This window comes from Perognathus longimembris, chromosome 2 (assembly GCF_023159225.1).
Source record: "Perognathus longimembris pacificus isolate PPM17 chromosome 2, ASM2315922v1, whole genome shotgun sequence".
NCBI classification, from domain to species: Eukaryota; Metazoa; Chordata; class Mammalia; order Rodentia; family Heteromyidae; genus Perognathus; species Perognathus longimembris.
Window position 1 is genome coordinate 85,683,548 of NC_063162.1, and position 15,702 is coordinate 85,699,249.

Consider the following 15,702-nt stretch of genomic DNA (forward strand, 5'->3'; position numbering starts at 1 on the left):
ATTAAAAAAATTGTCTTGCATTTTTTTCCCCTCCTATTGAGAGAAGACCAGGAAGTCAACATTAAAAAGAAAGGGTCATTTAGAAATAGGTAGCATTCACCTCCAGAAAGGGTATTTTAAGGAGAAAAACAGATACACAAGCCCAATATCACTGACTATAAATGTTCCTGTAGAGTTGCTACTTATGAATGTTGTTTGGAAATGTGTGTTTTACTTGATGACACTTTCAGATTTCCTTATTTAAAAGACTTGCAGCTGGGCACTGCTGGCTCACAGCTATAATCCTGGCTACTCGGGAGGCTGAGATACGAGGATCTGGGTTTGAAGCCAGTCCAGACAGAAAAGTCATTGTGAGACTTTTTATCTCCAACTAACCGGAAGTGGCACTGTGGCTCAAGTGGTAGAGTGCCAGCCTTGAGCACAAAGAGGCTCAAGGACAGCCCCCAGGGCCTGAGTTCAAGCCGCACAACTGACCAAAAAGAAAAAGGACTTGCAGATGAGACTGTTACATTTCATAAGAAATTAAGATATTTACAAAATGCTAGAAGTTGATCTCACCTTTTGGCTACTAGGATTTACCAGTGAAGACTTCACTGGCAAGTTTATGTTCCATTACAGACTTTCCACATACATCTTTCTCCTGCTAAAGGCAAGCAGGTAATTGTGTCAGAAAATTTAGACTCTAATTATTGTAGCCCACACACTTGTGTTATTGTAATAGAAATGTGATTGTGTATAATACTTAGTTTAGATTAAGGTCTTAACTTTCTGCAAAAAAATAATCCTCTGTCTCACCAAAGTAAAGAAGGGAGACTTCTCATTTCTAATTTTTGTAAGAACAAGTGGATATCACTGTCAATGTTTCTTTTTCATTCCTAACTAAAAACCAAGGAGCATTTATGTCTCTTTCAAAGTCCAATTTTTTTTTTTTTTTTTTTTGGCCAGTCCTGGGCCTTGGACTCCGGGCCTGAGCACTGTCCCTGGCTTCTTCCCGCTCAAGGCTAGCACTCCGCCACTTGAGCCACAGTGCCGCTTCTGGCCGTTTTCTGTATATGTGGTGCTGGGGAATCGAACCTAGGGCCTCGTGTATCCGAGGCAGGCACTCTTGCCACTAGGCTATATCCCCAGCCCCAAAGTCCAATATTTTGTAAAGAAATTCTAGTTAGAATTTTTTTGAATAACAATACCCATTTCTATTCCTATTTGTTGAGATTTCAGGATGGTATCATTCTTTAGTAATTTGCATTTTAACTACTTTGTGATCCATTTAGCTCCCTCAATAATACTTTTGGGTCTTAGAAGTTAGCGTAGCATCCTCGCTTGATACCAGTGGCTCATGACTGTAATCCTAGCTACTCAGGAGGCTGAGATCTGAGGATTGCAGTTCAAAGCCAGCCTGGGCAGCAAAGACCAAGAGACTTTTATCTCTAATTACCCCCCCCCCAAAAAAAAAAAGCCAGAAGCGAATCTATGGCTTAAGTGTAGAGTACCATCCTTGATCAAAAACACTGAAGAACAGTGCCTAGACCCTGAGTTCTAGCTGTAGTACTAGCACAAAAAATTTAGCATTGTAACATTTTCTTTTCTTGTTGGTGTTTGAAGATCTAACTTGTATTTCCTTAATCTTTATTACTATGAATCCTCTGTTTTTAGTGTGGTCTCAGGTCTGTCTAGGATTTTGTTTCTCCTTGGACTTCTTCCTTTGGAATTCTGTTAGTTCATCTCCTTTTAGGGACTCTGAAAAATTCTGCCCTTAGACTGCTTTTAAATTGCTTCTTTGGCAAGTTCCTGATTTCCTTTCTCTGCCTCTTTTTCTTTGCAGAAAAATGTGTCCAACAACATTTTTTATTTTCTTTTGTGAAATCAGGTAACCAAGTTGTACAGCTCTTTTTTTTTATTGTATATGTGAACCATTTACCTAAACTTGGAAAGAGCTGTATGGATAGATGAGAACTATAATCCTCTAATGAAATAGAATTTAGATAAATGGATTATAGAGGTACAGAAGGAGTTGATACCACTTAATGGATTAAACTGTACTTTGTTACTATTTGACAGATACATAGCTCACATTTTCTAACTTAGTATGTGTGCCGAAAAACATATTGGACTATCAAGATAGTAATGGCCTAGAAAGAGTAGGTCTATTCTCTTGGGTATGTAATGCACTTTACCTCTGTACCTATAAATATTGTCTGTATTTATTATTCATAGCCATTTGGGGCCCTTAAGTAACAAATATATAGTTCATGTTTTATCACTTTACGAAATCATATCCATCCTCTCATCTCCTCCCTTTTCCTGTGATTATCATGCATCTCATTCATCAGACTTCCTAGGTCTTAAATGTTTAGATTTCCATCAAGGCATTCATTCATTCACTTGCTCATTTATTTATATTTTTACATTGGTTGGTACTGGTAGACAATAAACACTGTGAGCCAAAGGTTCCTTAGAAGTGCTTGCAGTTTGAATTGTATAGGTGTCAGAGAGAGGAAGAGAGAAAGCGCAGTAAGGTAAGCAGGCACAAATAATTTCAATTCAGTGCAGAAAGTAAATGAAATAAAATACATGTGGATTACAAAGGAGGTGAGAGCCTAGGGGAGTTAGGGAAGACTTCCTGGGGAAGAGGGCACTTTATCTGGCCTTGAAGAATGAGTGGGAGTTTGCTGGGTAAATGTTACAGTTTGAGTATCTTATGTCCCTTCAAAATTTCTATGTTTAGAATATTAACTTCCAAGGAAATAGTGTTTTTTAAGGAGTGGGAGCTTTTAGGAGGAGATTGGGTCATTTTAGGAGGACTTGGCTATCATGAATGATATAAGTGGGGAGAATTTTGGTGAAAATAAGTCCTTGCTAAGAATTAAGGGAGACTCAGGGCCTCATTAAGGATTATGGCTGAGTACAACATTTTAGCAGAGGCCAAAATGGCTATATGATCAGTGTTAGTTTTTAGAAAGTAATTGTGGTAGTATTGTGGAGGATGGATTGGGATGGATATAGTCTGGGTCAAAAGGATCACTTAAGAAGATTGAACTAGTCTATGCAAGAAAGGTTAATGTATTGCTGTTGAAAAGCAGAGAATTTAATGCAGTCATTGGCTCCAAAGTCTTTCCTACAACAATATGATTGTTATCAACCACCCCAGGGTGCCTAGGAATGATGGGTTTTGTTTTGATTTCTTCTGCCTTTTTCTACATTTTGCATGATCTTCAGTTATCTTTATGATAGAACCTATTTCTCACTATCTTGATGAGATATACCCTACATTTTCAGGGCTTAAAGAGCTTCCTTCTCCTTGGAAAAAAATTATGTCAAGTGAAATAAGCAAGCTCAGAGAGGCAACCGGTACATATTTCTGTCATATGTGGAAGCCTAAGTCTAAAATACAAACATACACAAGAGCATATACAGGGCTTCATGCATATAAGCACAAATTGGCTAAAGGATGGTATACTTAGGGGAGGAATCCAAAGATGTAACTCAAACTAGCCCAAGATGTAACTCCTCTGAACAACTAATTTACTGTTTATCAAAATGAATATCAGGAGCTGGGAATATGGCCTAGTGGCAAGAGTGCTTGCCTCGTATACATGATGCCCTGGGTTCGAGTCCCTAGCACCATATATATAGAAAACGGCCAGAAGTGGCGCTGTGGCTCAAGTGGAAGAGTGCTAGCCTTGAGCAAAAAGAAGCCAGGGACAGTGCTCAGGCCCTGAGTCCAAGCCCCAGGACTGGCCAATAAATAAATAAATAAATAAATAAAAATCAAAATGAATATCAGGAAGCAGCAACATGTTTTGGGGGAAAGCTCAATGGAGGAGACATGAAAGGAAGGGAGAAGGGTGAGCAAATGCAGTCATTATATTCATTGTACATAATGTAAAAATAGAATTGTATAATTTGAGAGTAGGGATTAGAGAGGGGAAAAATGGGGAAGAATGATGGAAGGGGTGGCATTGATGAAGATGCACTGTATAATATAATATGTGGGATTGTAGCCTCTTTGCACTACCACATAATGATGACAATGACGGTGATGAAAGAGCTTCTCTCCTTGTCCCTTTACCCACTTAAACACTAGCCCAGCACCAACTTGTAAGTAGCAGATACAATAAGCCTGGGGCTTACCAAATCATCCTAAATGTGTATCTGATATTATTTATTACACCATGTGGTAGTAACTTTTTCATCATAATATAATTTTAATATATAATAAAGGTCAGTAGAAAATTGAGCTTAATATAGATAATGTAATGTAACAAGACTTTCAAGACTTGGCAAGGAAATAAATTTTTTCATTGAACTTGACCTCCCTGCTCTTTCACTCCCCCCATAACTTCACATTTATAGAAAAAAGTAATTTGTTTGGTTTGAAAATTATTACTAGGTAAGGACATTAGTATTTTATAATTATATCATGCAGACATAAAATGTATAAGTGAATTCTCATTTTTATATATTTACATTACAGTTCTTTTTCATTTGGCACAGAATGGCTAAGAAGTAGGAATCATTAATTTGACTTTTTATCAAAAATTATCATTTTTTAGACTTTTGAATATTTGTTACACAAATGTTAACCTTTAAGTTTATGACAATAAACTTTAAATTAAAAAAATCCTTCATTCTCTTCTGTTGTAGTTAAGAGACCTTGGAATAGTACAGAGAAGTTAAAATGTACACTTGTTAGGAGCATTTCTTCCACACAGAGAAGTGGTACAATCGAAGTTTGTAGTCTGATGACTACAAATGTTGTTGTGTAATAAAATAGGACACACATGAGTTAAAATACAACCATATAGATTGGATATACACAGTGTGTAAAGGTAGATATATTTTAACTTAAATTGAACTGCTATTTCTATCTATATGAGTAGTTATAGCTACATGGTTTATAGGGATAAACATATGTGTTTAGATAGATACACAGCTATAGTAGCATCTTTACATATATTCTTTGGGCATCTATGTGTCAGGTGCCATTATCGCAAAGCATTATAATACATTGGATCAGAGCAATGGGCACAGAGGGCCCATAAAACTTTGACGAATGCAACTGGCTCACTGAGGCAGTGGTAAGGAAGGGCTGCTAAGCCAGCGAGGTGAGGCCAAATCATGAAGGTTTTCTTACCACAGGAGTTTGGATTTTTCTGTCAAAGGGATAGTTAATGTTTCTAAGCAATGAAGGTAAGCAGATAGCATGACAGACTCTGATTAATTAAACACTGGAAAGATCACATTGTTAACTGACAGGAGAAGGTTTGGAGAAGACACTGGAGGAGTCAGATTGTATTATGAAGTTGAGAGTGATGGAGAATGAGCAAAAGATGTATTTGCTGCCTTATCTGACACCTATTTAGCCACTCACATGTTGCATAAGTAGTAGAAGCAATTTTTATTCTAAATATTGTAGACTATAATACATTTATTCTAAATATTGTAGGCTATATACATACATATGGATTTGATATTTAAATATTCTTTGTGTAATGATTTTCTTAACAGTAAGTATTTGTTGTGATTGTCTATTAAAACATTATTACTATCTGAGTTTTAATTTAGAGGAAAACACCAGGTATAGCCAAAACAGTTGAAGAAAAGCTATAATTTCCTTCTGCAAAAATGTCATATATATATATATATAGAAATGAACTCTAAGGTATGCAAACAAGGGATCTCTTTCTATTAAAAATTATTTTTGATGATTCTCCCTTCTTTTCTTTCTTTCCTTTCTCCCTTTCTTCTCTTTCTCTTCCTCCACCCCCCTCTCTTTTTTGGTGCCGGTCCTGGTGCTTGAACTCAGGGCCTGGGTTCTTTCCTCAAGTGTCTTTGGCCCAAGGCTTGCACTCTACCACTTGAACCACAGCACTACTTCCACTTTTCTTTTCCTGAGTAATGTATTAGAGATAAGAGTCTCACAGACTTTCTCTCACAGGTTGGATTTGAACCTCCATCCTCAAATCTCGGCCTCCTGAATAGGGTGGTGGTGTGAGCCACCAGCACCCAGGTCCATCTTCTTTATGTAAGGCATGCTCACGTGTATATTTTTAAGGGGAGAGGCACAGAACTGGAGGGGAAAAGGGTGAAAAAGTGCAGCAGTGGAGCTCACTGGACACTGATGAAAATGAACTATGTAATTTGTGAGTAGAGAGGGTAGGGAGGAATTGGGAAAATGAGGGAAGACACTATAAGAGAGGAAGTGTATTTATTACCTGACTCATGTAATTGTAATCTCATGTAATTGTAATCTTTATACTAACAATAAAGTAAATAATAATTTAAAATATATTATTTATTCTTCCTTTACAACTACTACCTACTACTTTGTTTTAAAATCAAGTTGCTACCTATAGTCAAAAATATGTGGCTTGGGGCTGGGAATATGGCCTAGTGGTAAAGTGCCCACCTCGTATACATGAAGCCCTGGGTTCAATTCCTCAGCACCACATATATAGAAATATCCTGAAGTGGTGCTGTGGCTCAAGTGGTAGAGTGCTAGCATTGAATGAAAAGAAGCCAGGGACAGTGCTCAGGCTCTGAGTTCAAGCCCCAGGACTAACAAAACAAAACAAAATGTGGCTCTATCAAAGCATCACATAATAATATGTATATAAATAATTTTATATCCATTATTAATAAAAATAAAGAAATGTTTGTTAAAGAAATGCATAGCTGTGCTGATTTTCCATTACTAAAACAATGCAGGTGATGCAATCATAAAGATAGAAGGTTTATTTTGTTCCGTTTTGGAGGTTTCAATCCATGGTCAGTTGGCCCAAGGTTTTGGGATCTGTGGAAAGGTGGCCCATGGTAGGAGGGTATGGCAGAGAAAGCTGTTTACCTCATGATGGCAAGATAGAAAGGAGTTGGCTAGGGTCCTGTTCTCCCTTCAAGGACATGCGCCCACTGGTCTGACTTCCTTCCACTATGTCCCCTCTCCCAGAGGTCTCCTACTTTCTAGTAGTACCAATAATTGGAGACTAAACCTTCACACATGGACCTGTGGAGAAAGCTGCAAGTCCAGACTATGACAGTGACTGTATACAAAAAAAAAAAAAATCACTTGATTGTTATGCTTATAATCTATTGTTATTCTAAAGCAAGGGGAAAAAGAAAGGTTTTGGAAAAAGAAAGAGAAAGGATTTTGACATATCTAAAATTTCCTGCCAGCAGACCAGCCAAACTTGCAATTTTAACTATAATGCATCTGTTTGGACTCAAAAAATGTTGAATTATTTGTAGCTATTTTTGAGGTCCCTATTTGATATCTTCTAGTATAACTCAATACACCTGGAATTATATTTCAAAGAGTGGTACCTGTATTTCTGTTAGCTAAAGAAACAAAAAGAAAATCCAGAGGTTCTTGAACTGACCTCCTAGAACTTGCTAGTCAGTTTTGATAGTTTAGTGAGAGAGTTAATATTGAGAATCATGTTTTCCTCTGACCTACTGAGTCTTAGAACTGACATAAATAACATGAGTTGATCACTTAAGGAAAAGGCTTTCTTAGGTATAAGTAAGCACATACCATCAAATATTATTGAATTCATTTCACAATGAATTCAAAGTTCTGTCGACTTTATACCAAGTTAGCATTCTTGTTGCCATCAGTAGAAACCTGCTTTGTGTAACTATGATGAAGAAGTTGTTGGGAGAATATTAACGCTTAGAACTAATAGAAAGACTGAACAAATAGGCCCAGAAAGTAGATAAGAATTAAGGGAAATGGCATGACTAGAACTTCTCCTGATCCAACAAGGGTCTGATTGGGACATAATGCTGGTCTTGGCCTTGCCAAGGACAAACAATGTTGCCATTGTACACTGTCACCAGTCGGTGAATGCCGTTGCTACCAAGATGGATCCTGAAGTCTCTCCTGATTTTTTGGCTAATTTCTTCAGTGGAGATGCCAGGTTGGCTCATCGTCTTGCCTGAGCTACAGTGGGGAAACTATGGTTCTCTTCAGCTTCTGTAGTGGGAAGCGAGGCCTGATTCCTGACACTTTTAAGACAAAAACATATAAGATACTAGAGGTGCCGGAGATCCTCAATTGATAAATACCCACAACTTACAACTTACAAGGGTGCTGAAAGATTTGGAATTATCTAGTGGAGGGGTGTGTGTGTGTGCATCCATTTTTACCAGTACTGGAGCTTGAACTCAGGGCCTGTGCACTGTTCCTTAGCTTTTTTTTCTCATGGCTGCTGCTCTATTACTAGAGCCACAGCTCTACTTTGGACTTTTTGGTAGTTAATTAGAAACAAGAGTCTTATAAACTTTCTGCGTAGGCTGGTTTTGAACCCGTATTCTCAGATCTTAGCCTCCTGAGTAGCTGTGATTACAAGTATGAGCCACCAGTGCTCAGCTACCTGCTATGGTTTGGCTATACTAAAAGAATTTGAGAGTGGTTGGTGGTTTAAGCACATTCACTGAAAGCTCATGAAAGAGACAAAACAAATGTACTTGCATGAACACTAAATTAACTTAATTGAAAATAAATGCTTAAGTGTTAGATAAAAGGAAATACTAACTGGCTGTTGGCAAGTGGCAATGACATTGGAGAGATTTGGTGAAGAAAAGGAGTAATCACAACTGGATCTCACTTTTCTGGTTTAATGGCTTGAATTAATGGAGATGTTACCTGTTGAGATGGGAACCACATTAAGAAGTATCACTGGCCAGGCACTGGTGGCCACCCCTATAATCCCAGCTACTTAAGAGACTGATCTGAGAATTGAAGCTCAAAGCCAGCTTCTTATCTTCAATTAACAACCAATAAAACTAGAAGGGTAGCTGTGGCTCAAATGGTAGAGCTCTAGCTAAGGAACAGCACTACGCCCTGAGTTCAAGCTGTAGGACCAGAAGCTCATGTTCTCTCTGTCTGTCTGTCTGTCTGTCTCTCTGTCTCTGTCTCTGTGTCTGTCTCTGTCTCTCTCTCTCTCTCTCTCTCTCTCTCACACACACACACACACACACACACACACACACACACACACACAGTATCACCAGTGCTGGTATCATGACTGTTTGGAAGAAGGCACGAAATGTGTTGTATGTTCTTATTCATTATGCTTACAGTCATTCCAGAGATGAAATGTGTGGTGAGCAGGTGAAAATTTAGACATACTGTTTGGAAGCTTGACTGAAATAGAGAATCATGACACACAACCATAGTGATAGGAAGTTAATCTCCAGAATTAAGTGTGATTGCCCAGGGAGTTCTGTGAAATGAAGAAAGAGCAGGATTTAGAACAGCCCATTATAACTGTTTAAGAACAGCAGGAGAGTCCATAAAGGAAGCTTAGAAAGTATGACCTAATGTGTGGGAGGAAATGCACTATGATGTTTATTCCCTGCTTGTCTTCATAAATTATGTGTTCCATCTGAAACAGTGGTTTGTAAAATATAAATGTAGATCAAAATCATTGGAATGTTTGATAGTTTTTTCTTGAACCCACCCCCAGAAGATTCTTATATGGCACATACAAAGCATACACTTTTCTGCATTTCTAGCAGGCATCCAGAACAAGTGATTCTTGAAATATTCTTTCTAGAAAACAACACAAATAGTTGAAAAGCAAGGCTTTCCAAACAGGCTTGCTCTAGGATGGTAGCTTTTTACCTTTTGTTGGTGGTGTGACTGTGAGTACATTGGTTAATGTAAAGGTTTGTTTTCCTGCCAATGTTGGTGATATAATCTACTGTCACTTAGAATTATTGCAAAGTATATTCAGTATTAAGTTCCTGGCATCCAGAAGGAGCTCAGTTAAATGTGAGATGCCTTTCTGTTTGCTGAAAAAAAGAGGTAGAAATATAACAGTAAACCTAAACGCCAGCGAGAAAGAAAGAGCTAGCTGTCATTAGCCGCATGTATCATGTTTTGTAGGGTATCGGAGCCAACTGCTTTTTACCTTGAATGCACTGAATTAGAATTGTGTAAAATTAGGTTACCGACTAAATGGATTTCATTATCTGTTTTCTCCTGGCATCCTTCAGTTTTGTAGACATTAAACTAGAGCAGCAGGATAGAGACAAGGTTAAGGTGTGAAATAAGAAGCTGAGAAAAATTTAATAGAAGACCAAACACCTCAAAAATCCTGAGGGCATCTGTGTGCTGTAACATAATACAAAGACTCATACTGAAAATGATACTGCTAGAGTGTCTAGAACTTGTTATATTATGTTTAAAAGACATTGTGAAGTTAGGGAGGTAAATATCTGAGAAAGATTTTCGTCACAATGGCTAGTATTTTTTTTTTAAAGTTTTGGGAATAAGCTTAAAGGAATAACTTTAACAGATACGTAACTGAAGGGAGTAAGCTTCTGTTAGGTGAAGTTGACATAGATAAAATATTTTATTAGTCTTTCACAGTTCTAGATAAATAAACTTGCATGATCTTCTTTCCTTCATTGTCTTTTTTACTGTTTTGTGTTTTTTTTAACAATCTGTGACACGTCAACAGGTGTTCTTGAAATTATCTTGGCATTGTGGCACTCACTTTTGAATGAATTATGAATAAAGATGAAGTTTTCTTTGCCCAAAAGAGAAGCTGATATCTTTTGGTTGTTTGTTTTTCTTTTATTTCTACCTGAACAGTGACCTATCTATATAATCTAGAATACTTACCATAAATTGGATTTGTGGCTTCTATGATTTTCCTCAACTCTAACAGAAGCTCTACTATATGGCCTCATAGAATATTTCTGGAGGTTTGGTTTAAAATAGATCATCTAGGCCAATTTAGGACCACCTTTTTGCTGTTTGATTGTTTTTCATCCCTAATACTCCAGCGTAGGAAGGTCTCCTACTCTCCCTAGCTCTCTCAAACCTAGTCTGTAGTGTTTGCATCTCCTGATTAATTCCTATGCCTATGTATTTCTACCTCCGCTCATGTTCTACTGGTAAGAATTTTAGATCCAAATGAGAGGTAGAAAACACAGCTTTAAATCAGATAGACTTGCTCAATAGATCAGTTGAAGCCCCACTGTTCAGGTCAATGGCTTTCCTCCAAACCTAGTCCTTGAAATCCTGTGTCTCAGGAGTTTAAGGAAAGGTTTCATAATTGTCTTGGATAGCTTTACTGCTTTGCCTCAAAATACTTCCATTTTTTGTAGTGGAAATTAAATTCTTTTTGCAGTCTAGTAGACCATTGACTAATATTTGCAATGCATTTAAATTTGTTGTGTGTGTGTGTATGTGTGTGCATGTGTGTATTGTACTGGTAACGTGAGAGAGGACTGCTAAGTGTTACTAATTATTTTCTCAATAGACCTATAATTCCCTTGGTTTGTTCTAAGTCCTCAATATAGATTTGTTTAAATGAGTGAATGAGTGGTTTAGTCTTCTTTGAGAACTTTAGAAGAACTAACCATACTTAGCTAGCAATCATTTTAATACTTTTTTCTCAATATTTTTCCCAATTTTTCCCAATGCCAATTAGGCATTTTGCAAAATCTGTCCTGGGTAAAAATGATGAATAATGTTTCGAAATGTTGAATGTTGGATCTTTTTCTTTGAATTTCAGTATGTATATAAATACACTAAGGGCACATCTATATAATCTATACACATAAAATGGTTTAGGTTTTTATTTTTGTTGCAGTGCTGAGGATTGAAGCTAGTGCCAGGGCATTTTAAACAAGTGCTTTACTACTGAGCTTCATCTTCAGACACATGACATGGATTTTGCTTTATGTCTGTGGAATGGTTGCCCAAACTTACTTGATCACAGAAACTCTATTAATACTTAATAAAATACACTTTGAAATATGACACAATTTTTATTTGCATTTAATGCATATATATGTATGTGTGTGTGTGTATATATATATATATACTGTGTGTGTGTGTGTGTGTGTGTGTGTGTGTGTGTGTGTTTAGAAACAGGGATCTTGTAACTCAGGCCTTCATTGTACTCACAATCCTGCCTCCATATCCTAAGTTCTGGGGTTACAGACATACTCCAGTCTCTTAATGGCTAGCACTCTACCACTTGTGCCAGAGCTCTAGTTTCAAGTTTTCGGTGGTTAATTGGAGGTAAGAGTCTCATGAACTTTAGCCACCTGAGTAGCTAGCCATTATTAGCACATGACTATTGTGCATTTTTTTCATTTTTATTTTTTATTTTTTTTCCAAATTTTTATTATCAAACTGATGTACAGAGAGGTTACAGTTTCATACGTTAGGCATTGGATACATTACTTGTACTGTTTGTTACCTCATCCCTCATACCCCCCCTCCCTCCTCCCCCTTTCACTTTCCCCCCATGCAGTGTTCAGTTCGCTTACACCAAACAGTTTTGCAAGTATTGCTTTTGTAGTTGTTTTTCTTTTTTTACCCTGTGTCTCTCAACTATTGTGCATTTTTTAAATCACATAAACTTCAAAGTTTTGAGTAGGCTGTTTTCAGCCATCTGTTATATAAATTATGACAAAATATAATTAGGTTCTTGTCTGGGTTTGTGTAAAAATTTTCTAACTCATATTTTTCTTGTTTGACATTTTGAAAAATATATGATCGCCACAAACTTTCAAAAAATGTGTGTTATTTTAACTTTTAAATAGCGTTTTTTGGGTTTTTTTTTTTTTTTTTTTTTTGCCAGTCCTGGGGCTTGGACTCAGGGCCTGAGCACTGTCCCTGGCTTCTTTTTGCTCAAGGCTAGCACTCTGCCACTTGAGCCACAGTGCCACTTCTGGCCGTTTTCTATGTATGTGGTGCTGGGGAATCAAACCCAGGGCTTCATGTATGGGAGGCGAGCACTCTTGCCACTAGGCCATATTCCCAGCCCTAAATAGCATATTTTAAAAAAGGAGATATGTTGATACACTGAACTGAGAAATCACTTCATTCCACTCTATGGAAGCATTTCTGTATTTAAGTTCAACAAAAGATAGTTTGTCCCCACTCATGGCTTGAACATTTTTAGTATGGGATCCAATTGCTTTCTTAAAATCAAAATGGAACAACTGAGTGAAATAGGAAAGCTGACTAGTTTTATTCTGCTTCAGAGGATTAAGCCCTTTGCTTTATTTCTAGTTTGTGTTCAAAATAATGTCTAGGAAAAAAAAACCAAAACATCCTTTGGCTCTTTAAGATTCAAGTGTGTTTTCACTCCTCAACTGACTGTTAAAAAACCTCTCTCTTTTTTATTTTTGTGCTGGAGGAGGAGAATTGGGGATGGGCAAAGAAGATAGTGGTGGAGAAAGCTTAACAAGTTTCAAGTATATGAAGTTTGCCATCTTTCTAAAGCTGAAAATATTTGTAGTGTGTTTGTTTAGGCAGTTCTAAATGCTAGTTCTTAGATTTTTTTCACCCATACATACAAGAATCTTATTTCCATACTTCCTTCTAAACAAGACTATCATCTACAGACAGCTTCCTCTGCCTCCGGAAGATGTTTTTAGGTATCCTTTTTCTACACCCATCTCTTCCAAGTACTTCAGTATTTTAGTGTTTAGAAATTTAGATAAAATTAAAATACATTTAAAGCATGCATTACTGAAGCCAGCTGACTAAAAATACTTTTAAGGGTTAACAAAGAAAATCTAAGTAAAAGTTAACTTCACATTTATATTCACTATGGTAAATGAAATTCTAACTGTGATTTTATCTTTAACAGACAAACAACAGAAAGGTGAATTTGCAATAGATGGCTATGATGTCAGAATGAATAACACCCTTAGGAAGGATGCAAAGAAAGATTGCTGTTTTGAAATCTGCGCTCCTGATAAACGTGTCTATCAGGTTGGAGTTTTTATGTTGTCTTGAAATTAAGTTGATATGATGTTCTGATTTCATTTATAGAGACATTAACATTTTTGTTAAAGCATCTGACATGTTAATAATAAGTACTGGGTTTTCTAACATTGAACATTCATAGAAGGAGGAAATAAATTTAAAATTTTCAGATTAGTTCAAGTGATGTGTTCTTGTAAAAGAGCAAGTGAATATGTAATTTATCAATTCAGTGCAACATTTTATATGTACTATAATAGAACCGTGTGATTTTTCTAAAGGAATTGCATAGAAGAAAAAGTAAAATTATCAAAGGAAAAATATTAGAATGTTAATGCATATTGTATTGCTTAGGGATGTGAGAGAAAATGAAGATAAAGACACATATCAGCTCTGCAATTCAAGAGCTATCAGCTATGCATCAATATGGAATGTATGTTTAATAAGTTTTAAATATCTGAGATTGCAGTTGAAAGCCAGTTAATTAAATTGTCAGGTAGTGTGTTGGAATCTGACAAGAACATTTTTACGAAAACTGTACCCAGCAGTCTAAAGAAATTCATGGGTGTCTTCTAATTGTCAAGGGCAAATTTTGTTCATCAGTTCTGTCTTTGACATTGATGAAGAGAAGCAGCTTTTTTTTCCTGCACAGCTGCCAGCTGCTGATCAGAGTTTCAAATCCATCATCCTCGGCTTCAATTACGTAAATTTGTCAAAATTAACTGTACATTATAAGAAGCATCCTTGCACGAAAAGTACCACTAGACATGAAAAGAATTACTAATGGCCTTAAAGAAATGATAAGAATGAGACATATCTTTTTCATTTCTACTGATGGCAATTTTGGTTCTTACTTGTTTTTTTTTCTTTAATTTATTTATTAGTTTACAGCAACTTCTCCCAAAGATGCAGAGGAATGGGTACAGCAGCTGAAATTTGTATTACAAGGTAAGAGCATCAATTGAGCCATGCTATCACAGCCTTTAAATATTAAATATCTGAGTGATTTAGGTTTCCATCTATAAAGGCACCCAGACTTCCATGAGAATGACCAATATGACTGGTATTAATACAGACCACTTACCTCAGATTTATAAAAGCATCTTTCATGTACCATTTGGCAACTTACATTCCATGCATTTGTAAAAGAATCAATTTAAATAATGTTTTATATTGAGGACATAGTACATAACAATATTGCTGTTTGCCTTGAGGGCTATGTTAATTTAGGAAATACCATTTTAAAAGTATGTGTTGCATTGTTTTATAATTTTTCTCATGAAATATGTTTTGTAGATATGGGATCTGATATCATTCCTGAAGATGATGATGATGAAAGAGGAGAATTGTATGATGACGTCGATCATCCTCTACCCATTAGCAGTCCACCAACAAGTAGTCAGCCAATAGATGATGAAATTTATGAGGAACTTCCAGGTATTTTTTTTCTGACTATTTAAAGAGCTTAGGGCTCTTTGAGGGGCATGGAATGCATATTGCTATCTATGTGTGTGTGTGTGTGTGTGTGTGTGTGTGTGTGCGCGCGCACACATGTGCATGCGTGCATAACTTGTCATGAAATTGACAACTTGAGTAGAAAATGGTGAGCTATTAAGAACAGGACAAAGCACATTTTCAGGACTCTATTGTAACAAAAGGGTTCTGCCTGAGGTATTTCAAGTGAGTGGATGTACACTTATGAAAAGTGAATGGAACATTAAAATGAAGCAGATACAGTCCTAATCTCTTGGGACTTTTGGCTCATTAGCATTGTTTATGCTACATAATTTTTTAATTAAAAAATTGACTTGCCTTACAGTTTTTTCCACCAACTCACATATCATTTTTTGTTTATACATCTTGGAACTTCCATTAACCAGAAGTTCCAGGCGTACCCCATATGTCATCGACTTCTGCCTCACACATTTTTGCTTGCTGTAAGATACTGTATTGTTGTGGCTGAG

At 36.7% G+C, this 15,702-nt stretch overlaps 1 protein-coding gene across 1 annotated transcript in view; it reads left to right on the forward strand.

Moving 5' to 3' along the window:
* The window catches only part of Skap2 (src kinase associated phosphoprotein 2), a 164,171-nt gene that overhangs the window by 85,426 nt on the left and 63,043 nt on the right, over positions 1-15,702 (forward strand). The window contains exons 7-9 of the mRNA XM_048339646.1: positions 13,623-13,747; positions 14,623-14,686; positions 15,035-15,175. Of these exons, the coding sequence (XP_048195603.1) occupies positions 13,623-13,747; positions 14,623-14,686; positions 15,035-15,175 (330 nt within the window). The remainder of the gene's footprint in view (positions 1-13,622; positions 13,748-14,622; positions 14,687-15,034; positions 15,176-15,702) is intronic.